Genomic DNA, 24025 nt, shown 5'->3' with positions numbered 1-24025 from the left:
AATGTCTTTCGTCCGCCCATTTATCTATGATATACATGTACAATTCTTGTAAAATCCAATTAACCATTGAAAAGTTATATAAGAATACTTGGTCATCAGATGCCTACTAGGTCATCGTCACTTGCTGCATTTCTTACTTGGATGCCCTTTGATAATGTACACTAGTACTTAATCTAAATAGAAAATGACTTGTGCGCAGGAATGAATTGGTAAGGTATCTGTAATGAGCGCATTCTTTTGCGCGGAGCTTCTCAATTGCTACATTGCATTGTAACGTCTAGTGAATAGATCCAAATATTTTTCATCAAAATAAACAAATAGAAATAAAAGGTGGATTAAATAAATTTTAAAACGATGATGATTTTCTTTAGTTTGTGAATACTTTTGGTATTTTAAGGACATATGAAACATGGAGTAAATGCAATAATTATGAAAATTCATATGTATATTTTGATTGTGTAAGGAAAATGAAAGATAATGCATTGAGGATCAATGGTGGAATTAGTGTTTCCGTGAAAAGTACTGTTCATAAACTTATGCGAATAAGGCAATTCGTTGAACATTTTGAGAACTGTGTTGTATTATACTGTAATTTTTCAGAAATATTTGATTGTAATGACATTATCATGTATTTCATATATATAAGTCTTGAGGGAAGTTCTTATTATAATGATAGTGACGATAAAAACGGTATCAATGAAATGTTTAGCCATTTTGAAAAAATACTTTTGAATACCCGGACACCGTGTTATTTTTGTCAGGTGACCTTAATAGTCGATGTAATTATTTTTTACACCTTATTTCATGTGACAATTTAAATTTTATTTTTGGGAATACTGACTATAATGGTAGTACATTTGATGTTGTAGGTCATGGTAAGGTTAATATACGTGGTAATAATTACATTAAATGTTTAGTAAACTTATGCTGTCTTTTTGATATTCATATACTTAATGGTCGTTTTCCAAGCGATAAAGACGGTGAATTTACTTGCGTCTCAAATGATGATTCAAGTGTTGTTGATTTTATGATAGCATCTTTTTCTCCATTTTCATACATTAAAGATTTTGAGGTTCTTGCTAGAGATGAATCTGATCATTTTCCTATATATTGTATTTTTGTGTCTCATAAAAAGTCTAATAACGCAGATAGCCAAACTGCTCAAATATCATTGAACACTTTAGATAGATACAAATGGCGTATTTCTGCAAGACTAGTACAGATTTCTTGCAAAGATTTGGGGAATTGTTTCATAATCATTACGCGATAATAATAGAATCAATTGATAACTGTGTCAATTCTATGGTCGACTGTATTACTTCTAATTAAAAAGATGCTAGAAAATGCATGCCTAAAAAATTTTGTTTTCATTCGTCTCAACCTCTGTGGTGAGACAACACATGTAATGAGTTAAAGTAAAAAAAAAAAAAAAAAAAAAAAAAAAAAAAAAAAAACGCGGCGCTACGCACATTTAGATTAAGTAATTCCTCGTCTGTCTGACTGACTGACTGACTGATAAACGAAACAAGTTTAAAGACTATTGCACTGTACGAATATCTAAATATCAGAAATCTAATAGATTCGTACTAGTATCAAACAGTAACAGCCCAAGTTCCTTTTGGAAATTACTGAAGAAACGCAAAACTGTTAGTATGTCTGATCCTAGTATTTCTTGTACAGAATGGTTCAATTATTTTCGAGATTTGTTGTATGACGAAAATTCAGTGTTTGTTGATCCTTACGTTGAAAACGAACATGATTTCGCCGATGAAACAGCTCAGACATTAACTTTGCTAGAAAGTAAATATTCCATATCTAAATTAGTTAATAATAAAAGTTGTGGCCCAGATGGCATACCTTCCGAATTTTAAAAACATACATCAGATGAAATAGTGCCTTGTCGGACCGTAATTGTCATGGAACGTATATGTCACACATGCGGGACATATTCGGTTGAATTAATCATGGCAATTTCGTAGTAAATGCCTGACCGTATATGTCACACATTTTACATTATCATCGCCGTTTTAACCTACCTTCATCTACGTTAATAATACATCATCATCATCATCAACAACAACATAATTATCATCACCAATGATACATCATCATTATCATTGTAAATCTGTAGTCTTACTGATCCGTGAGCCTGTGTCTGAGTAGATGCGTCTGTCCTTCCCGGAATCTTTAGTGTTGCTCCATAAATACTTGGTTTAGTGTCATGAAATTTAACAAGAACGTTTTCCAGCATTATGTTATTGTGCACCTGGGGTTTCGCTTGTCAATTCGGGCAGTCATGCTAGAGTTATTGTCAACTTGTGTCGCGTGTAGCATCAACAGTATTTGAACTAGGGACATGGTCATGAAACTTGTAAGTTTATCTTACGCGCACAAAGTGTGATTTTGACATGTACTTTACAAATGACGTTATACTACTACATAAAATTAATTAGTTTACACCGTGACTTAGATATAAGCAAAATCAAAACTTTTTTAATCAGGAAAAAAACTATTTTTGAACATTTTCATAAATTATTTTCTTCACGCTGTAAACCAGATGTATATTTGTAGTGGTGCGCACGAGAGGAGATAGTATGAATGGCGGTTTGTTCACTCCACAATTATAACTTGCTCCTTAAATGTTATGTTATACCTAAAATAGAGAAAAAACCGAATCCCTAAAGAAAGCCTAATACGGCAAAATTGAAATTGTTGCAGGCTTCTTCATGGACGGTACTGGAAAATGCAAGTTACCGCCCAAGCCCCCTAGCACCGGCTTAAGCAGAATTCAACATTTAAACACGAAAATGGTGAAATTTTGAATTTAGAAACATTCGCAGATGTGTTCATACGGCGGTTATGATGGAACAAGCCATTAAGGTCATTTTCGAAATGACGACTGAACGCGTTGAAGTTGTTTCAAACAAACTGTTTGCCAGACTTAAACATGCATTCTACGTTTGCTTTTTGCATGGTTTTATATGTGCCATTAAAGCTCTAACAAGATGTGTTTTTTCCTGATGAATCACAAAGTATGGATGATACAATAAAAAGGGGTAATGGTGACCTAATGACTAAGATGTTTTCCTCTCAATCCAAGTAATGTGGGTTCGATCCCAACTCGGGTCACGACTATGTTACGTCATTTGATACCAATACTGGTTAGTTCAAGGAGGCGGACTCTAAAGTGATTAATATAAATTCGCAATCGTTTACAATAAACATCGATGAAATATTTGTTTATTATACACTTTTAAAAAATTCGGTGAAATATTTGTTTATCATACACTTGTGATGATGATAATGATGACGATAATGGTGCTGCTGATGGTAATGAAAATGGCGTTTGCGGTATTTACGATCCGTCATTAGGTTTTCTTTTAATGAACGGTATTGTGCAAAACGGACTTATTTAAGTAAAAAAAAAGTCCACGTGTTACGTATACGTTCGTATTTTCATTTTTTCGCGCATTTTTGGTTGGTGATCATAGAAAAACTCAGTCCAACCGAATATGGCACATTTTATGTTCCATTTTCGGCTGAAGATTGTGTCATATTCGACCGAATAAGTCACACGTGTGACAAATTGGAACCGAATATGTCACACGTGTGCTATATTCGGTCCGTGACATATGCGGTCCGACAGCCCCTATTCTGCTAACACTATTTTACAAAATACTCGGATCAGGGCAATGAGAAATAGTATGATTACACCAATTCATAAATCAGGACCGAGTAATTATCGCGGCATATCTATTACAAATACAGTATATAAAGTCTTTGCATGTGTTATAGATAAAAGACTACACGATTGGGCCAAAAATCAAAGAAATATAGATGAATCTCAGGCAGGATTTAGGCGTGGTTAATCTGTTATCGATGTTTTTTGTTTACAAGCAATGGTTCAAAAATAGCTTTCTAAAACGTGTTACAACAACAACTTAATGCAGTTGATCAATTTGCTTGAAGACAGGCATGGAAATTAAATTTGACAATACAGAGACAATTGTATTTCGAAATGGAGGTAGTTTTCGTTATTATGAATCTTGGTCTTTTCAAAATCAACTGGTAAACACAACTGCTGTTTATAAATATATGAGTTTGTTATTTACTCTACAACTATCATGGAATGTAGCTCATGATAAATGAGCTTCACAAGCCCAAAGAGCAATTTTTACCATCAAATGTTATGAAAAAACCATTTGGTAATTTTCCCATAAAGGAACATTTTTTTATTTATTATGGATCACATATTTGGGGGATTAATTTAGTCCAACTATAAAATCTGTTCATAATATGTTCTGTAAGGGTTTATTAAATGTTTGAAAAAATACAAATACAAGCATGGCGTTAGGTGAATGTGGTAGACTCCAACTTTGTATTACTTATTATGCAAATTACATCCGATATTGGTGTAAACTATTAGTTATGCCACCATGTCGTTACCCAAAACAATGTTATTTAATGTTAAAATCACTAGATGAAGCTGGTAGAACTTGTTGGGCTACTTCTGTACAGTAATGGATTTAATTACAACCGGATTTCTCAAGAAATAGATATGAATATTTTGGTTAACAGTTTTAAACAACGCATAAAAGATTGTAATACGCAAAATTGGCATGATAATATTAACAATTCCAGTATATGTCACCCGTATTGTTATTTTAAAAGCTTATTTAATGTAGAACGCTTTCTTCTAATAGAAATTACTGTAAAACATAAGAAAGCATATGCTAAATTTCGATGTTCAAATCACAAACTTAATGTTGAAATGGGTAGGCATTTAGATATACCTTTTCAAGAACGCTTTTGGAATTTTTTTCATGAAAATCATTTAACTTATCACATTGACTGTGAAAATTTTTGTTGTTTTTATTTTTTTCATTGTAACAAATATTTAGAAATACCTATTTACTAAACTGGTATAATTCCGGAACTGATTTACATAACTTTTATGAATTACTTTCATCAAATGATAATTTTATAATTAAGAAAATCTCTACCTCATGATCTCTATAGCACAGTAGTAATTAAATTAAATTGAGAATTTGTCAAAAATTGTTAACAACACAACCTTATAATGTTAAATATCACATTTTGTATTAGAAGTATTTTGGGCCCGTGGCTTTATTTACTGAATAAATCTTTTTATTTGTGATAAAAATACGTACATAAAATGACTTTATTTCAAGCATTTTGAGATAGTTGTTTAATTGCTTACAATTATGTACTTGCAAATGAATAAAATAACACTTTATTACCACAGAATGACTACATACTTGCTTTTCATTTTTTGTAGTGACTGGGGAGGTGAACCCAGTACAAAACCAGGTGATAACTGTGGCATGGTTATTTACGGCGGAAATTTTCACGAACGTAACTGCTCGAGACGGATCCCGTACATTTGTGAGAGATATGCTACAGGGTACAGTACAGGTACGTAATGGATTTGAAAAATTTCCCAAATATTTCTGAGATAAGAAAAATTGATTGTCATAAACAAGATTGGAACGCATCAGTAAATAATTGTTCAGTGTTCGTACTTAACATATTTGGATATTTTACATTTTAATCTAAGAAGTTATTATACAATCAAAACTACGTTTATCAGCACACTTACTTAGGATGATCGGTCGTTATTCAAATAATAGAATACCTAGAAATGAAAGATGCAATTTGTTAGACTTGGAAGATGATTTTCACTTTTTATTTATAAGGCCCATGTTATGAAGATATGAGGAAGAAATACATTAAAATATATTTTTTTCAAAGACCTAGGGTAATTAAAATGATGCAGCTGCTAACAAATAAAAATTACACGGTAATAACAAATCTAGCAAAGTATGAAAAAAGCCGCTACATACGTAAGACTTTCACTGATAAGTTTTCATTGTTCATCCTGTGTATACTGTTTTACATGTTCATCTTATCTTAATTGATATTAAATCATATGATTTCAAACAGAAATGTTCTTCAGATGTCGAATTCTATATTATTTTTATCTTTTGTTTGTAAAATTGTTTTCACGACCTATGCAAAGAATAAATTAAATATGATTGCATATGTGTTTATTGTATCATGCACAAATATCAAATACAATTCCTGCTTAGTTCTACTTAGTTTGTATTATTGTGCAATCACTAAATTTTTCATGTGTAATCATAACCATGTGACATCATATATTGTAATATATATTTGCATGTATGTACAAGTCTCAAAAAATTAAAATGTCTGTTCTGTTCTTAAATAATAGTAAGTGTGTCACATACCATTATGTATACACACTACCTATAAATATTTGGTTAATATGCATTGTTTTCCAAGGACATATGGTGGCTGATTTGTGCCATTCGTGTTTTCGTCACGCGACCCCGCCAAGCGAAAAGTCGAGAATTCACAAGTTAAAATGACGGGGGCGCGGAGCAAAAACACGCTAATGAGCGGAGGCACGTGACGAAGTTTAAAAAATCAAACTTCACCCGGGGGTCGCAGAGCGAGATTTAAGAAATAAAATGGCGGTGGCGTGTGCGCTAATAAGCGTGTTTTTGCTCCGCCCCTGTCGCTCCTATTCCCGCCATTTTTACTTGTTAATTCTCGACTTTTCGCTTGGCGGGGTCTCGGGGCGAAAACACGCTAATTAGCGGGGGCACGGGGTGAAGTTTTATTTATTAAACTTCGCCCTGCGCCCCCGCTAAAAAGCGTGTTTCGCTCCGGGCCCCCGCCGTTTTATTTTCTAAACCCACCACCCCGCGGGGCGACGTGTTATTTAATTAACTTCGCCCGTGCTTCCGCTAATGAACGTGTTGTCGCTCCGCCCCTGCTATTGTAACTCGCTAATTTTTTAGTTTCGCTTGGCGAGGTCGCGGGGTGAAAACACGCTAATAAGCGGGTTGAAGTTTTATTTATTCTACTTCACCCCGAGCCCCGCTAATTAGCGTGTTTTTACTCCGCGCCCCCGCCATATTAACTTGTTTATTCTCGACTTTTCGATTGGCGGGGTCGCGGTGCGAAAACTCGGATGACACAAAACCGCTACCATGAGGACAGAATAGATATATAATTTGAAATAAATCAACGCTTCCAGCGTAGGTAAACATGCAGTCTGAAAGGATGACCCGAAGGCGAAGACCAGATACCATAACCACAAATTACTGTGTTAATCTTTAATGTAGAAACGTTAACCGAGCGGCCACCTTAAATCTTCTTGTCTATATTGCTCTCTTTAAACTGAATTATTTAGCAGTACGCTTATAGACTGTAAACTATCACAAATAAGCGGTATGCTTTTATGAATGATAAAATATATGAAATTATTATGATCTAGATAAAGGATTATTTAGGGTAAGACTATATATACATACACTATATTTCACAGTTGTGTATAATAACATGATTTTATTTTCAATGTATTGCAGGAGTCAGCCTCAAAGGCAGTATTGTTGCAAGTCTGATTCTTTTACTGGCGTCTAGAATCTTCTAGAAACATTTGTAACCTCACTAAAAAACAAAACTTTGTATGATTTATGTCTATAAAAGAAATTTCGAAGCGGAGACGATGTGAATGCAAGAAACGACGGAAGTGTTAATCTATTTTGATTGAATTTCGTCTTTGAGTTTAAACACGTGGAACTCTTCATATGCTCATTATTGCATTGCCATAATTATGTTTTTAATTTGATTCAGCTCGTTTTCGTTTTTACTTGATTGGAAAAAACCTGTACAATGCTCTATGTAAAAATATATAAATTGTATAATTGTCCAAATCTTTGTTGTTATATACTTTGTACACTTTGCACATTTATTGAATTTTCTTTGTTTAACTGTCATATTGGCCTTACTATACCGAGTATAGTCTGACTTTATTGACCTGTTAAGTTTGAATACATTAAAGCACTCATTTCACTTTGGATCTGCCCGTGTAGTTTACGAGGATAAGTATGGAGTATTTACATTCACTAGTTTTAAGAAAGTTCACACCACTGAAGTGAAGTACAGGGCAACTTTTTACAGCTGCCTCACAGCACTTGACAAAAATCTGGATCAATGTGATCCATCGGAAGCATTAATCACAACAAAATTACTTGAAACAGAACAGACTCGGTTAGATTGAGTCTTTACATGAGGGATAAATCACTCTAAAACCATAGCTTCTATTTCACCCATAAATTTTAATGTCATGCGTACCAACCTGGCCCGACCATATATTGCTATCATGACACAATTTAAATTCAGCATTTGATCTTCTTCCACCAACTTCTTTCTAACTACTGCTAACTCGCAGGCAGTGTATCTTAGAAATTTCATCTCTGAATTACCAACATATCCCTTGTTTCAGATCCAATTGACGTTCACCTTCTAATTATTCACTTGTATAGCTACTTGTAATGACATGCACATAATTACCGTTGGCTAATTCAAATTTCCCCTCTTCAATACAACCATCATAAGAACTTGTCGGAGAAAATTGACATACATAACCCCGATACTACTCTCTTATCATCTGATCTACTATCACGTCTTTTTTCTCCATGTCTACTACGCCGGTTCCTTGGTGAAAAAATCCCTATTTGTTTTATAGTAATTTCTATTTTGCTCGCCATATGCCATTGCAGCAGCCCCATATCTTATCTTAGTCTGATCTCGACAATCTCTGGCCACATGACCCTCTATATTACACATGAAGCATGTAACTTTTCTGTTTTCTCTGTGATAGTGCTGTACTGGTTTCGATAGATTAACTTGATTTAAGCATATTAGTGATTTATGTGAAATAGTGGCACCTTTTTTATGTACCGCTCTGAGCCTCTAGGTATAGTTAAGCAAAAGAGATGATATTTCTACGATCCTTTGGCTTTCGTTCCTTGAGAAAAAGAACTTTGACAAATTTCGCTCTAATAATAAGATAAGATAAACAAGAAAAGGCGGCGTGAACGCAACCCCCACATTATCCAACAAGAACCAGTGGCAAGGAGCCCAGTAGGACCCCAAACAAAATCAGGACTGGGCACAAGGCAGAGCAGTCTAATCACTTAAATGATACATAAGAAGAAATAATTAGTAACCGATAAGGAATGATGAAAACATATAAATGATTGAAAAATAGGCCCACAAAGTCAAAGGGCACAGGATACTCGGGGGAAGGGGGTAAATTAAAGAAATAAAACTAGGGGCAAAGGGGAAGATACTTACCGTAGACGAGAAAACAATACACAAGGGACACAAACAAAAGCGTTACAAAAAAGTATGAAACAACAGACATACATCTGAGGAACACAGAGGGGCGCCGCCTTGGTACGGTCAGCAGCCTAAGTACCACTGGGGAGTTTAAACTAAGCAGAATTCAACATTTAAACACAAGAGCCACCACCGGGCGGGGCCAACGCTCGACTTTTTACTTTTTCTAAAGCAAACAAGGTTAATGTTTGAACAAATCTTAACGTTTCCTTTTTATAAGTTTAATCTGTCAGTCTTGTCAAATTAGTTCTGTCAAAGTATGAATTCGTTAGTTCTGTCAAAGTATGAATTCTTTCTATATATATCCGCATGTGTATTACAGAAGAAAAAAAGAAGAAAAAGTTGCATTTAATATAAGTAAAATCATGCCGTATTAGCAAAAACGCTAATTTAAATTTGCCGTAGCTTTAGGCCTTCTTCAGCAGCATTTATTTTACATACAAATATATCAAAACTTCCACTGTTTTGTTTTGATATATTTGTATGTAAAATAAATATGTATAAAATCTTCACGTTCTTCCTTAATTGCTAGAAACTTCTCTTTGAAATGTTCAGCTGAATTTAATGACTTTTTTTTATATTTGAAAGGTTATTTATTTTCGGGGAATTATTAGTCCAAGGTGGAACATCCTCATCGTCATTTTGAAGGATACTGTCTTGATTAATTTTAAGTTTATCTAAATCATCTTTAAAACGAAGGCCTAATGGTTTAATATCCTTTGGTTTGTCAACAAATTTTTCGGTGAAAATAATATTTTAGCTGGATTTTTGCTATTAGATGAAATTCTAGTTGCATATTGAAGTGAAAGCAGTTTTCGACGAAGATGCAGCAACGGTTCTCCATCTTCCGCATAAAAACCTTTCTACAGGTGAGGTGCGAAAAGCACCTAAAGGTGAGGTGCGAAAAGCACCTTAAGCTAAACGTAAACCCTGGTGATGTATGGTATCCAGCATTTGAAGATATGATTTTCTTGCAGACCCATATACTACAGAACAATAATCTAATTTTGATCGAATAAGGCTTTTGTATAATTTCAGTAATGTGGAAGAATTCGATTCCCAATTTGTACTTGATAAAACCTTAAGTAAATTTAAAGCTTTTAGGCATCTAGTTTTCACATGTTTTATATGTGGTATAATTATTATATATTATTTTTTATCAAATATACTAAATTTGAAGTCGAATTTTACAACTATTTCACAGAAATGATCACCATATTGAGACATGTCGCGCGCAACATTACGGTCGCTACCTTGAAGGTCAAGGTCACAGCATGACCTTGCAGCAAAATCGTGTCCCGCCCAATACTTTTTTATTTGAAGTCAGATTTTACAACTATTTCACAGAAATGATCACCATATTGAGACGACGTGTAAGGCGCGACATTTGGGTCGCTACCTTGAAGGTCAAGGTCACAGCATGACCTTGCAGCAAAATCGAGTCCGGTCCATAACTTTTTTATTTGAACTATTTCACAGAAATAATCATCATATTGAGACGACGTGTCCCGCGCAACAACTTGGTCGCTACCTTAAAGGTCAGGGTGGTCACATCATTACTTTTCAGCAAAATCGTGTCCGGCAAATAACTTTGAAGTCGAATTTTACAACTATTTCACAGAAGTGATCACCATATTGAGACGACGTGTCGCGCGCAGCATTTTGGTTGCTTCCTTGAATGCAAGGTCACAGCATGACCTTGCAGCAAAATCGTGTCCGGCCCATAACTTCGTTATTTGAAGTCGGATTTCACAACTATTTCACAGAAATGATCACCATATTGAGACAACGTGTCGCGCGTAACATTTTTTTTTCACTTTGAACTTTGTCTGTGACATATCTCAACTTTGTCTGTGACATAACTCTGACACTACAAGAGGTATACCTTCCTTTGTCCAAAACCTATTCGGGGAGCATCACCCGGTTCAACCGGCTCTTGTTATTTTCTGTAAATGGAATCACTTTGCAGGCAATCGTATGTAATGTTGAAGAGAACGTTTCAGCTTTATCAGCAGAAGTGAAATTAATTTCATTTTTTGTTAGATCAATAGAACAGAGCCTAGTAAATGTTTCCCTAAAGTCCCCTAAGAGAAAGAAATATGATGGTAATTGTCGAACAATACTCTCAATTTTATCACTTGTTACCGTTATATTTGGAGGAAGGTATAGAGATCAAATTGTCGATGTAAGGTCACCTGCACAGCTATAGCTTGTAATCTTGTATTAAGTTTTAGTTCTTTCTCGTTATTTATTAAAAAAAAAACAACAAAGTTCAATATTTAAAAAAATAAAGTTCGCGATACTGAAAAAAGGCGTGGAATAGTCTAAGTATGTGCTACCGACTCATTTCCGACGGTTTACATGTTTGAATTATCCTTAGTTTTCTTTAGGCTGCCAGGCTGCTAAGCGACTAACTTCACAAATTTCAAAGCGTCAAAAAAAAAATTAAAGTTCAATATTTAAAAAAATAAAGATCGCGATACTGAAATAAGCCGTGGAATGGTCTAAGTATGTGCTTCCGATTCATATCCGACGGTTTTCATGTTTGTAGTATCCTTAGTTTTTTTTAGGCTGCTAGGCTGCCAACTTCACAAATTTCGAAGTGTCAAAAAAAAACAACAAAGTTAAATATTAAAAAAAATAAAGTTCGCGATACTGAAAAAAGGCGTGGAATAGTCTAAGTATGTGCTACCGACTCATTTCCGACGGATTACATGTTTGAATTATCCTTAGTTTTCTTTAGGCTGCCAGGCTGCTAAGCGACTAACTTCACAAATTTCGAAGCTTAAAAGAAAAATTAAAGTTCAATATTTAAAAAAATAAAGATCGCGATACTGAAATAAGACGTGGAATGGTCTAAGTATGTGCTTCCGATTCATATCCGACGGTTTTCATGTTTGTATTATCCTTAGTTTTCTTTAGGCTGCTAGGCTGCCAGGCTGCTAACTTCACAAATTTCGAGGTGTCAAAATAAAAAAAAAGTTAATTATTTAAAAAAAATAAAGTTCGCGATACTGAAATAAGACGTGGAATTGTCTAAGTATTTGCTACCGATTCATTTCCGACGGTTTTCGTGTTTGTACTTTCCTGCTAGGCTGCTAACTTCACAAATTTCGAAGCGTCAGAATAAAAAAAATATGTTAAGATAAACTAGATAAATACAGAATCCCTAAAGAAAGCCCAAAGTTCAACACCTTAAAAAAAATAAAGATCACAATATTGAAAAAGGCGTGGAATGATCCTAATGTATTTCCGACGATTTCATGTTTCTACTATTGTTAGTTTTCTTTAGGCTGCTAGGCTGCCAACTTCACGAACATCATATATAGTTATAAAGTGATTAACCTTTTATTGAGATATATACTTAAGGAGACAACATATTGTCCCGAAGACATAACAAATTAGGAGAGAATTTCGATAAAAGTAGAAGTAGGTCAATATTATTTGATTTTAGACCGCGGCAATTGAATTGTAGAATAGAATGACTTCTATAATCCATTTTAAAAGATATTTATATTAAGTAGGAAACTTTATTGGACTTCTGGTATTAGGTGTTCGAGGAGGGGAGAGGTTCAAATCCTCATCCTCCAACAATTCGGTGTCGTGAAGAAGGTCGAACCGATTTCCTGTGTTGATCGGGTTCCGCATTGCTTTTTTCATCCGATCTGTGATGACAATTCGCTCTTTAGGCGATTGTTTTCGATATACTTTCTCAGACGATGCTATTTGAATGTTTGCAGTTTGCTTCTTATGTTTCTCAGTTAATTAGATTCGCTAGAGCTTGTAGCAACGTAAAGGATTTCAACGAGCGGAAATTTTTTTTACCAGCAAGCTTCTAAAACAGGGCTACCGCTATCATAAATTACGGAAATATTTTACTAAATTTTACAATCGTAACTTTGATTTAATTTCTAAATGCAATAGTGATTTAAAAACTCTTCTGCGACAAGGGATTAGCCAGCATGGTTTTTATGGCGATGTGATTTACAAACTTCGTAAGATTTTGGGTCATGGTAATTTTTCTGCTGTTTTTACTAAAATCATTAAACGTTTTATCAAAAGAGGTTATGACCCTACTATTTTAAGACATACTGCATGTTTAGTGTTCAACCCTTTTACAGTTGGACACTACGCTTTCCTCTTTTGATTACATCTGACGGACCAAATGGAAGACTCTATGATGGATAGTTCGTAAAGCCCTTTGAGACTGAATTGTTCGTCTTCTGCCTTGCTTCGTCGGGCCCTTGTAGGTGATTTTCTTGTTGCTCTGTCTTCCTTTAGGACATTGAGTACTTTTGTTATGGTCGTTGTTTTTACTTTTATATGTTTCTACATGATCATTTTAGTGTTTTTCTTATTTAATCTTTTGTAACCATAACAACTGTTAGAATTTCACTTGGCGGGGATTTATTTTACTTACACTGTCTCGTTTAGGAACATGGTGGGGCTAAGAGCGAGGTTTGGTGCACCATTAGCCGGTTTAAACTCCCCAGCAGTCATTATTATGCTGCTGACCTTTCCAAGACGGTGCCACTCTGTGTTCTTTAGATGTATGTCTATGTTGTTTCATTCTGTTTTGGTGACACTTTTGCTTTTTTATTTCTTTGATTACCCCCCCCCCCCCTCCTCCGGTCCCCTACCCCTTTCTTTGTGGACCTATTATTGTTTTCTTTGAATTCCTAATCAGTTACAAATTATTTATCATTTAATGATTAAACCTGTCCGTGCTCTGTCTTTGCCCTACCCTGTTTTTGTTTTGGGTCCGCCTGGGCTCCTTGCCACTAGTTCTTGTTGCTGGGTCATATGGGGGTTGCGTTCATTGAACGCCGCCTTTCCTTGTTGATCTTGTTTATCATATTATATATCATATTTGGAGAATAGAGAAATACAGAATCCCTAAAGAAAGCCAAACACGGCAAAATTGTAAAATGTTGCAGGCTCGGTTTGATTGAGCCTGTTCATGGACGGTACTGGAAAGTGCAAGTTACCGTCCACACCCCCTAGCACCGGCTTTGTTTTCTTTTAGTTCTTTATCAGTTTCTAATTATTTATTCTTAGGTATTGGTTTGCCTTTCCGTACTCTGCCTTATACCCTTCCCTGTTTTTTTTTTTGGTCCTCCTGGGCTCATTGCCACTGGCTCTTGTTACTGGGTCGGGTGGGGGCTGCGTTCATTGAGCACCGCCTTTCCTTGATTTTGTTTATCATATTTTAAACACAAAACTAGTGGAATTTTGAATTTAGAAACATCCGCAGATGTGTTCGTACGGCGGATATCATGGAACCTTCAATGTGACACAGTAGTGTCATTTCATGAAAAGCGGCGTATTGTCCCCACGTAAAAAAATGCGTGAAAAATGCGGAAATAAAATGGAATTTAGAAAGGGGATCTGAGGTTATGAAGACTTTGATGGTGACTGAGTCTGCACAGAGGTAGACTGTTTACTTGGTGAAGCTGTATGCTCTTAAAGTAATTGTAACTTAAGTGGGGGGCATTAACATAAGTTGACCTGCACTGCAGAGTCAACCATCTTTTAGTTGCGTTCATTGAACGCCGCCTTTCCTTGTTGATCTTGTTTATCATATTTTAGACGACCTAGACGTTGAGTCGAATACACCAACTAGTTGAGACTGAAAAAATTCTAAATTCTGTAACTTGGATTTTGGCCATATAATCACTGGTGATTTTGATATAATAAACGACAAAAGAATCCGTAATTTATTTCTTGAGGACCAAAATATAGAATTCCTTCCGATATTGATTTTAATGCTTGTCGAAGTCAGATAGCTGCATCGATCGAGGACTTTTCAGTAAAATGGTGTCGTCGCGAAAATGCTGATAGTAATGCACTTTATTCATGGAAACATAATATATTTTATATTATTGAATCACGCATCGAATTTTACCGTGGTAATGAACATCTTTTACCACCTAAACCTAGACTTACTTTACGACATCTCAGAAAGGATATATTAGCGTTCCACTCTTAATTTGTTTTAATTCCGGCAGACAAGGCGGTCAATACCATAATCATTGTATGACGTATTCATTATATAAATGTTTTACAAAATGAACTTAACAGCACCAATACTTATTTTAAAACCGTTCTTTCTGAAAGAGATATTGTGAACAGTCATTTTTCTAGTATTTCTTACTTTAAAGAACGTGTTGAGAGAAAGAGCTTAAACTTCCTATCATGTACTGGATTCCAAAATTACATAAACATCCATATAAAGCCCGCTTTCACCGATTTTCAACAAGTAGGTCCATGGGGTAAACAAGAACTCCGCGAGTCGGATGTGTCGCCTTGTGAACAATGTAGTTTAGGAGAAATGGCCAGGACAAAAATGAAATATGAAAAATAACAAAGGGCAATAACTAAAAATATAATAAGAGCAGAGCAGCAGTTTCTGTGCACTGCACTTCTTATCAATAAGGTCTATCATTCTATGATGTTTCAAGTCCATAGCTTTCATACTTGAGGAGAAATGACCAGGACAAAAATAAAGTAAGAAAATCAACAAAGGGCAATAACTCAAAAAAAAAAAAAGAAATGCAGAGTATCAGTTCTTATGGATGCACTTTTTCTTAATGAGATCTATCATCCTATGAAGTTTCAAGTCCATAACTTTTATACTTTCCGAGAAATGGCCTGGATAAAAATTAAGTATGAAAATTAACAAAGGGCCATAACTCAAAAATTAAGAACTGCAGAGTACCGATTCTTGTGCACTGCACTTCTTCTTAATGAGATCTATCATCCTATGAAGTTTCAAATCCATAGCTTTTATACTAAAGGAGAAATGGCCCGGACAAAATTAAAGTATGAAAATAAACAAAGGGCAATAACTCAAAAAATAAGAAATGCAGAGTACCAGTCCTTGTGCACTGCACTTCTTCTTAATGAGACCTATCATCCTATGAAGTTTGAAGTCCATGGCTTTTATACATAAAAAGAAATGGCCGGACAAAAATAAAGTATGAAAATTAACAAAGGGCAATAACTCAAAAATTAGGAAGTGCAGAGTACCGGTTCTTGTGCACTGCACTTCTTCTTAATGAGATCTATCATCCTATGAAGTTTCAAGTCCATAGCTTTTTTAGTTGAAGAGAAATGGCCCGGACAAAATTAAAGTATGAAAATTAACAAAGGGCAATAACTCAAAAAATAAGAACTGCAGAGTACTGGTCCTTGTGCACTGCACATTGGGTTATTGAAAGAAGCATGCATACCAAGTTTGAAGTCAATCAGACTTATAGTGACTGAGTTATGCTCCGGACAAGCTTTAGGGGACGCCGACAACGACACAGACGCCGCCGACGCCGCCGACAAAAGTAACCCCTATATGTCACCTTTTCAAGGCGACACAAAAATATATTTAAAAATTCGACCTCTCCCGATTTAGTCAATATTTGTTTTAAAACATTCATATACCACCCTATGACAATATCTGAAAGTTTGGTATACAACGCTCTCGTAGTTTTCGTGTAATGATCTCTCAAACATAGGTGGCTGAAGACTAAATTTATTACGTATAAACCTCCGTTATTAGAGCCCTATGATGTATAATGCACACTTATTTGATATAATATTTTTGAAAACATTGCTAAACTTAACATTATCGTAAAAGTATAATATAGCAATATTTATTTTTTTTAAGAACTAAACGAACTGACCAAGAACGAAGAATAAATTTCAAATGATATGTTCGCATTATAAATAGGTTGCAACATAAATAAATAAAATCATATATATGCTTCAAATTATTTTTTCAGACCGGATATTCTAGTTGAAGTCATCGCATATAAACACAAATGCAACTTTTTAATTCAATGTAGAAAATAAAAGAACCAACTTTTCGCAAAGTCCACATATATCTAACATACGTGGCCAATCATTAATAATTCACCAAAAAATAACGAAGGTTTTGATTTATGAAAATACAAAAATGTTTTAAATCTGATCGAAGATCTATTTAATTTTCAACACAAGAATGAACAGATACAGAAATGATTTATACACAAATGTATATAATGAATATTAAGTCATAGCATTGTCTATAGTATTTCATAAATTCACTGATTGAATGGTAGCCATTCATGAAAATAAAAATTAAAAGTCAGAAAAGTGAACTGATATAATCCAACAAAGTTTTTCTTGGAATATTACCCTTTCATTTATAACCGTTAAACACAATCTAATAATCTAGATATGCAATAGGATCACCTCATCAAGACAAACGATTAAACACTAATGGTAACGAAGATTTCCTTAGAATCAGAAAATAACGTAATACATCATTTTAGGTTCATAGATAAGTTTCTGGTTGTTCTAATAGACATCGTCAATCACGTTTAAACATATTGTGTGACATGGCTACAAAATATATCATGTTATATTAAACTAAATGGCAAATTTAACACAAACAGTCTTGTTGATAACGAAGGTTTAGTGGCATCACTACTTTTCAGTATACAATTCATAAAGACTCAAAATACGATCTCTATCATATTCACTAATTTTGAACATTCTTTTTGATTTTCCTGTAGCTTCTGGTGCATCTACTTTTGTTAATATTTCACAAGGTTTCTGCCAAACAATATCCTAATTTCTAGGCCATTGAAAGAACTGCTTCTTGGTTTCCATAAATTTAACTTCATACTCTTCTTCATCCTTATCAACTATTACGCCAATAAACCACTTATTTTCATATACAGAAGCAACATACTCTTCAATTCCATATTTCATTTCCACCATATCTTGTGTGCACTTTTCTACTTCTGCATTTCTAGCTTCATCATGTCTGTTATTTTCGGCATTTTCATCTTCATTATTTTTCTCCTCTTGAGCACAAACTGTATTTACACTGCTATTATTGGCCGCTATTTGGGTCCTAGTGAATTCATCATCCCAAGCATCACAAGAGCTACCTGCTAAACAATCTGTACAGTAACAACTAACCTCCCTGACTTTGATTCGAGACTCTCCTTGGCCAATCACTGCATGAATCCTCATAGTCCCTTTGACAGCTTTGACTGGATTACTCTGAATTCGTATTTCTGTTTCTCTGCACTTTTCAGAAGAAACAAATCTAAATTGGACATTTTTCATACTTGAGTTGATACCCCATTTGTAGAAATCATTGGCGTCTTGGATAATAGCTTTGCCACTTCTCATAGCTTCGTCGGCTAGTCTCTTGCAAGACCCACCTAAACCATCACACGGCCCTTTGCCGTGACCGGCTTCAAAATAGTTCCATCTAGCCTTGGTACCATACCGCTGTTCATGGTAAGATAGAAGATCAAATATATGTTTGTTGCGGTACTGACTGGTTGGTGAATCACTCCAATAGTGCATTGTTGAAATATTGGCATCTATTTCTTTAAGAATGGGTTGCAACTCATCGATAAAAGCTATTACAGTTGACGCTTTGTGTCCCATCTCATCGGACACGATAATTATGCTTTGATGTTGAAGTGTAGCTTCTTGGCCTCGAAAATATGCAACAACTGGGTGGAGAGTAACACTTGTTTGATTGAAGTATGCACTCTAGACTTCTTCTAGAGATCTACAACTATAATTTTCTGCGAAATCCAGCTGCAACAGCATCTCGTGTTTTGGCAAGTTCTGCTTAAGCCTCTTTATCTCTTCATACTGTTTTGCAACCCTTTTCACGTGAGATTCAAAATCTTTCATTTGTTGTTCTAGTTTGACCAAAAACTGCTCTCTGTTGACTTTTGTTTCGGTTACTCTGGTTACCATCTTTTTCTTGCCTTTCTCTTCTATTTCAATTCTCTTCCACTGACTCCATACAATTGACTCAGGCAGCGATTTCTCAAGGTCATCTTTAGTTGGAAAGTTTTCAGTTGCTCTTTCTGGGTTTGCTGATACATCTATACCCTCCTTTCTAAGCAGCTTTACTGACAAAGCAGCATTCTGGTGTTTCGTACATAAGCATGAACTGCGGCTTGAAAACGAGGTCAACAAAATATAATTGGATCTGCATCGACTAAATGAAGTGAAAGATATATCAACATCAGGATTTTCTGATTGAAACTTTTTGTACAAATTTGATAGGTAATCAGAAAGAATATATAATTGTTTCTTTTCACCACTTTCACTTTTCTTCACATCTTTCTTTCCCGGTTGAAGCTTACTATTATCTTCTCTTTTAAAAAACTCTATTACTCTCTCCTGATATCTCCCGAGTGTGCTCTTTCTCGATGATCTTGCTACTTGGTGGAGCTTACTTTCGCTTTTTCAAAGTCTATGTCGACAGAGGCCAGTCTTTAATGACAGTAATTTGATGCATTTATATTTCTTGGCTATCTTTCCGGAGATGACTCTATGTACAGCTTTCATAGTTCCTTTCGGCGTTTGTTCTTTTGTACGTTTGACCTCGCTGACAATGACATTTCCTAGCAACAGTGACTTTCTGATTTTTTGTTTCTGACTGTTAGATAAGTTTGCCATCTGCATTTCTTGTTCTGTCTGCTTTCGTGGTGTTAATTCTTGACTTAGATGTTGATTTTTACTTTTGTTCTTCATCCGCTGCAATGATCTTTGAGTAGATTTGTATCTTTTCAGAAGCTTGGATCTTTCTTGTTCAAGAAGTCTAATGCGTGAGGTGGCCTCTGACAATTCTCGTTTCCACCTAATAAGTGCACCCTTTCTCCTGTTGTTTTGAAATGGGATTCGTACTCTTAGACGACCTCTTTCTGAACTGTCATTTGGAGCACTATCATACCCACTTGTGTCTTGTTCTTGTGGTGCCACCAGCCGTTGTCGCTCTTCACGCTTGCGTTGGTAAAACCTTCTTAATTTAGCTCTATTTTGCTCGTTTCTTCTTTTCTTGTCTCTGTCTGATAGCTCAGATGAAGGTACATAGTTACGGCGCATTCTCTCACGTTCCCGCCTCAGGTATTCTTCATTGTTTTTCTCTTTAAGGCGCTGTCGATAGGCCCTTTGGATTTCTGCTTTACTCTTTCCCATATTAATATATTTACCTGCAAAGAAATTAAAACCTTCGTTATGTTTGTGAAACCTTCGTTATCATAAGATTAATATGGAAAGGGACACTAAGGCTATATTTATGTACAACAAAACATCACTTATAGTATCATTCTTTGCAATTACATTGGAAATTGTAAAGAAAGAAAACGGATATGAACGATATATAATATAAACGAATAAAATTATCACTTGAGCAACATGAATACTTAGATTCTAAACATATTTTATAATGTTTTATTCTAAAATATATTGCAGGGCAATTTAAAAATGCTGTTATAATGTCCGTTTGATATGTCTGTTATAAATGTTATAGAAACTTATGTTTAATGTATATGCACAAAGTATAACTTGATTTTTTATCACAAAAAAATTAAATAAAACCTTCGTTATCATGCGATAACGAAGGTTTGATAGATTTTAACATGACTTTTATACCAAAGGGAGACAAATCATTATCATCTTCATTTATAAACTAAAAAATTATGATATTGCGCTAATAATTACAAAATTAAATATATTTCCAAACAACCATTTCACAAAATTATTCTTTTGAAAACTAAGGTAAAAATACTCACAATTCTAGAAGGAAATGCCAGTAATGTTTTTCGTGTTTTTCAATGATTTCAGTTACCGGTAAGTAGACACTCCGCTTTGACGTCACTGGAAGTGATGTCACTGTAATTTTTTGCAAATTCCGCGGCAAATTTGAATTATGATAACGAAAGTTTAAATTACGAAGGTTTAAACTCAATTTATGATCTGGATTAGTTTAATGTATAACAATGTTTTAAACATAGTCTTCGCTCTTACTACACCAAGGTGACATATTGGTTGATATGAGAGGGTGTCAGGATATATCTTTAGGAAACATTTGTATTTTTTTTATATCACGAAAGTTTTACGTTATTACTTTTGAAGAAATGCTAATTATTGATGATGACCAGTGTTTGCCATTTAGGTGCAAAATATACCTGCTTGTGTTCCTGTCGTGTACACTAGTCTCTAATAGCTTTATTACTGTATTGTGTTGCTCGATAATCAAAATTTTTATAATTTGAAAGACTGTATAAATTGGGAACAACGAAGGTTTTTTAATAAGATAATTTCAGCGACACATTAAACACCTAAAATTTTCTGACTAAAGCTTGTACTGGTCATTGTTATTCCCTTTGTATAATTAAAAGCAAGAATAGAGGCTGTTTAAGTAACAAAAAAAGCAGATTTTGGTAAGCTACTTTTCGATAGAAATGATGTCCAAAGTAAAATTCAGTGCAGGCGACAATAACGAAGGTTTTAAATTCGATAAAGGTTTCGCAAATTTGAACTCTTCAGTGGATAATGGAAGAGCCTAATTTTTAACAGTGAATAATATGAATAATATGGTAATACAACTTGCTGCAGGGACAATATTTTTAGCTGTTTAGTAAGCAGCTTATATATAAAATAACGTGACATTGTGTGGACCTACTTATTGAAAATCACCGTTTATTGCTAATTCTACATCTTGTACTACCAGTAATCTTTCTATTTTATTGACTTCTTGTCTTACTGCCATCAAGACACATGTAATTAGATACTGTGAAACTGTTTATGAAAATTTAGATAAGTTTAAAGTTAAGAATTATCAAGCTTCATCTGTAAGTACTTACGATTTCTCTACCTTATACACAACATTGCCGCATAATCTTATTAATGATAAATTAGTATCTTTAATTCAAGACATTTGCAAGAGAACAGGTCACGTTTCTTGCTTGCAATTCAAAGAAGGCTTTCTTTACCAATGTTATCATTAAACAATACGCAATGTGGACCTGTGACGAAGTTTGTGCAGCACTTTCTTTTTTATTAGATAACATTTTTGTCAGGTTTGGTAAAACAGTTTTCAAACAGGTAACGTAAAGTGCCTTAAAGTCGCCATGATCCCATTGTCGTCAGTTTTTTGTATTCTCGTTTTCTCTCGCACGCGTTATCTTGAAGTAGTAAAGGCGGCTTATTTTGAAAGGTGAATATATTTTCTATTTCATTGCACTGTTCTACGTTATATATGTAAATAACTACTCCTAAGATACGACGAATAAAAGCATATATGTGTTTGATAGATGAAGTAAGAGCTGTCGACGATCCAATGTCTTCAGCAGCCACAATAGGCGAATTAAAATTGTAAACACGTGGCCATTTGTAATCCGTGGGAAGTAACTCTGTCCAATAGATCATATTTTTTGGTTTTGTATTTGTAGCTTCCCTTCGAAGCAAACACTACCTAGTCTATTAAAAGTAACCTTTAAATTAAATGACGACTTTATGAACCAGTTGACGAGATTTGTGCATATGTTTTGAAAACAGTCCTCACAATTTTAAGTTAATTATTTTTGTTACGGCATAAATAACATGTGAACTAGGTTTTGTTTATGTAAAGCGTAAATATATATGTTTAAGATCGAATAATATTTTGTATAATTAAATCAAACTAAAACTCATATAAGTTATGCTAATCTTTGCTAATCATGGAGCGGTATGGGTGAATATTTTGTTCATTCCAATTGTAATCACATGATTGCTAGATAAGGCGCGAGTTAGTTTGAACAATGTTGAAGTCAGTAAGTTGTCGTCATAGAATTCAAGAAACTATCATCATTACATGATACCCGATGGTGATTGGCCCCGACACAATTAAACTTAAATACCTTTGTTAATTATATCTTAAAGGAATAAACATACATTATATAAGTCAATTCACTAGCAGGTTATTTCGGCTCATATAATTACTTTCCTGTTACGATTTTAAAAATATTTTCAACTTCCTGGCAAATTCAAAATACTTACCTTACTAGTAGTTTTACTCCTTTTCTTGATCAGATATGGAAAATCAATCCAAACGCCCAAAAAAACTCCGTAAATGGTCGGAGGAGTCGATGTCTGCAGCATTTAGAGCAGTCAAAACAGAAAACATGAGCATATCTGCAGCTGCAAAATCATTCGGAGTGCCAAGGATGTCGTTATCTGATAGAGTTCATCACAAAGTTCCACTTCATAAATCTAAGATGGGAGTAAAAACCGCCTTAACTGATGAAGAAGAGACAGCACTTTGTAATTATATCACATACATGGCCAATCGTGGATTTCCTTTATCTGTGCCACAGCTCTTAGGATTTGCATGGTGTATAGCAAAGGAACGTAATAAAGAGGGCGTTTTTACAAAGAACGGACCAAGTCGTAAATGGTGGCGAGGATTCAAACGCAGACATCCTAACCTGAGTCTACGTCGCCCAGATGCATTAGACAGAGGACGTGCGTGCCTTGGCAACGTCAACACTCTTAGAGATTATTTTGAATTGCTTAAAGAAACCATGGATGCAAATAAACTCAATGAGAAGCCAAGCCAGATTTATAATTGTGATGAGGCCGCCCTGTATCTCAACAAATCTGCTGGACAGAAGGTTATCGTTCCTACTAGAACTAAACATACACATTCTTTATCAGTAGCAACAAATGAACACATCTCCGTTCACTGCTGTGTTAACGCTGCTGGGCATGCCATACCTCCAATGATCATCTTTAGCAAAAGTTTGCCAGGTGGTGCGTATTATCGTAACGGACCAATTAACGCAAGCTATGCCTGCTCTGACAGCGGTTTTATGGACCAGACACTATACTTCCAATGGTTCGAGAAAACGTTTCTCAGTCACGCTGTTCCACAACGTCCACTGCTTCTGATACAGGATGGTGCGTCTTCACATGTTAGTGTCGAATTAATCAGATCAGCGATTGCAAATGACGT

At 34.9% G+C, this 24025-nt stretch overlaps 2 protein-coding genes across 2 annotated transcripts in view; one reads left to right on the top strand and one right to left on the bottom strand.

The window, feature by feature from the left end:
* Positions 1-7763, top strand: part of LOC132727701 (macrophage mannose receptor 1-like) — a 66307-nt gene extending 58544 nt beyond the window's left edge. The window contains exons 13-14 of the mRNA XM_060713271.1: positions 5300-5436; positions 7416-7763. Coding sequence (XP_060569254.1) covers positions 5300-5436; positions 7416-7480 — 202 coding nt within the window. The 3' untranslated portion in view covers positions 7481-7763. The remainder of the gene's footprint in view (positions 1-5299; positions 5437-7415) is intronic.
* An 11020-nt stretch (positions 7764-18783) lies between these two features.
* On the bottom strand, positions 18784-20226 carry LOC132727669 (trichohyalin-like). Its single transcript, XM_060713239.1, has 2 exons — positions 19588-20226; positions 18784-19170 (listed from the first exon to the last, which is right to left on the bottom strand). Exons 1-2 carry the CDS (start codon positions 20224-20226, stop codon positions 18784-18786), a joined length of 1026 nt encoding a protein of 341 aa, XP_060569222.1.
* Positions 20227-24025: the final 3799 nt, after the last annotated feature.

Source organism: Ruditapes philippinarum, unplaced genomic scaffold, assembly GCF_026571515.1.
Source record: "Ruditapes philippinarum isolate M1 unplaced genomic scaffold, ASM2657151v2 ctg2697_1_1_1_1, whole genome shotgun sequence".
Classification (NCBI taxonomy): domain Eukaryota; kingdom Metazoa; phylum Mollusca; class Bivalvia; order Venerida; family Veneridae; genus Ruditapes; species Ruditapes philippinarum.
This window is presented reverse-complemented; position numbering and strand designations above follow the sequence as displayed.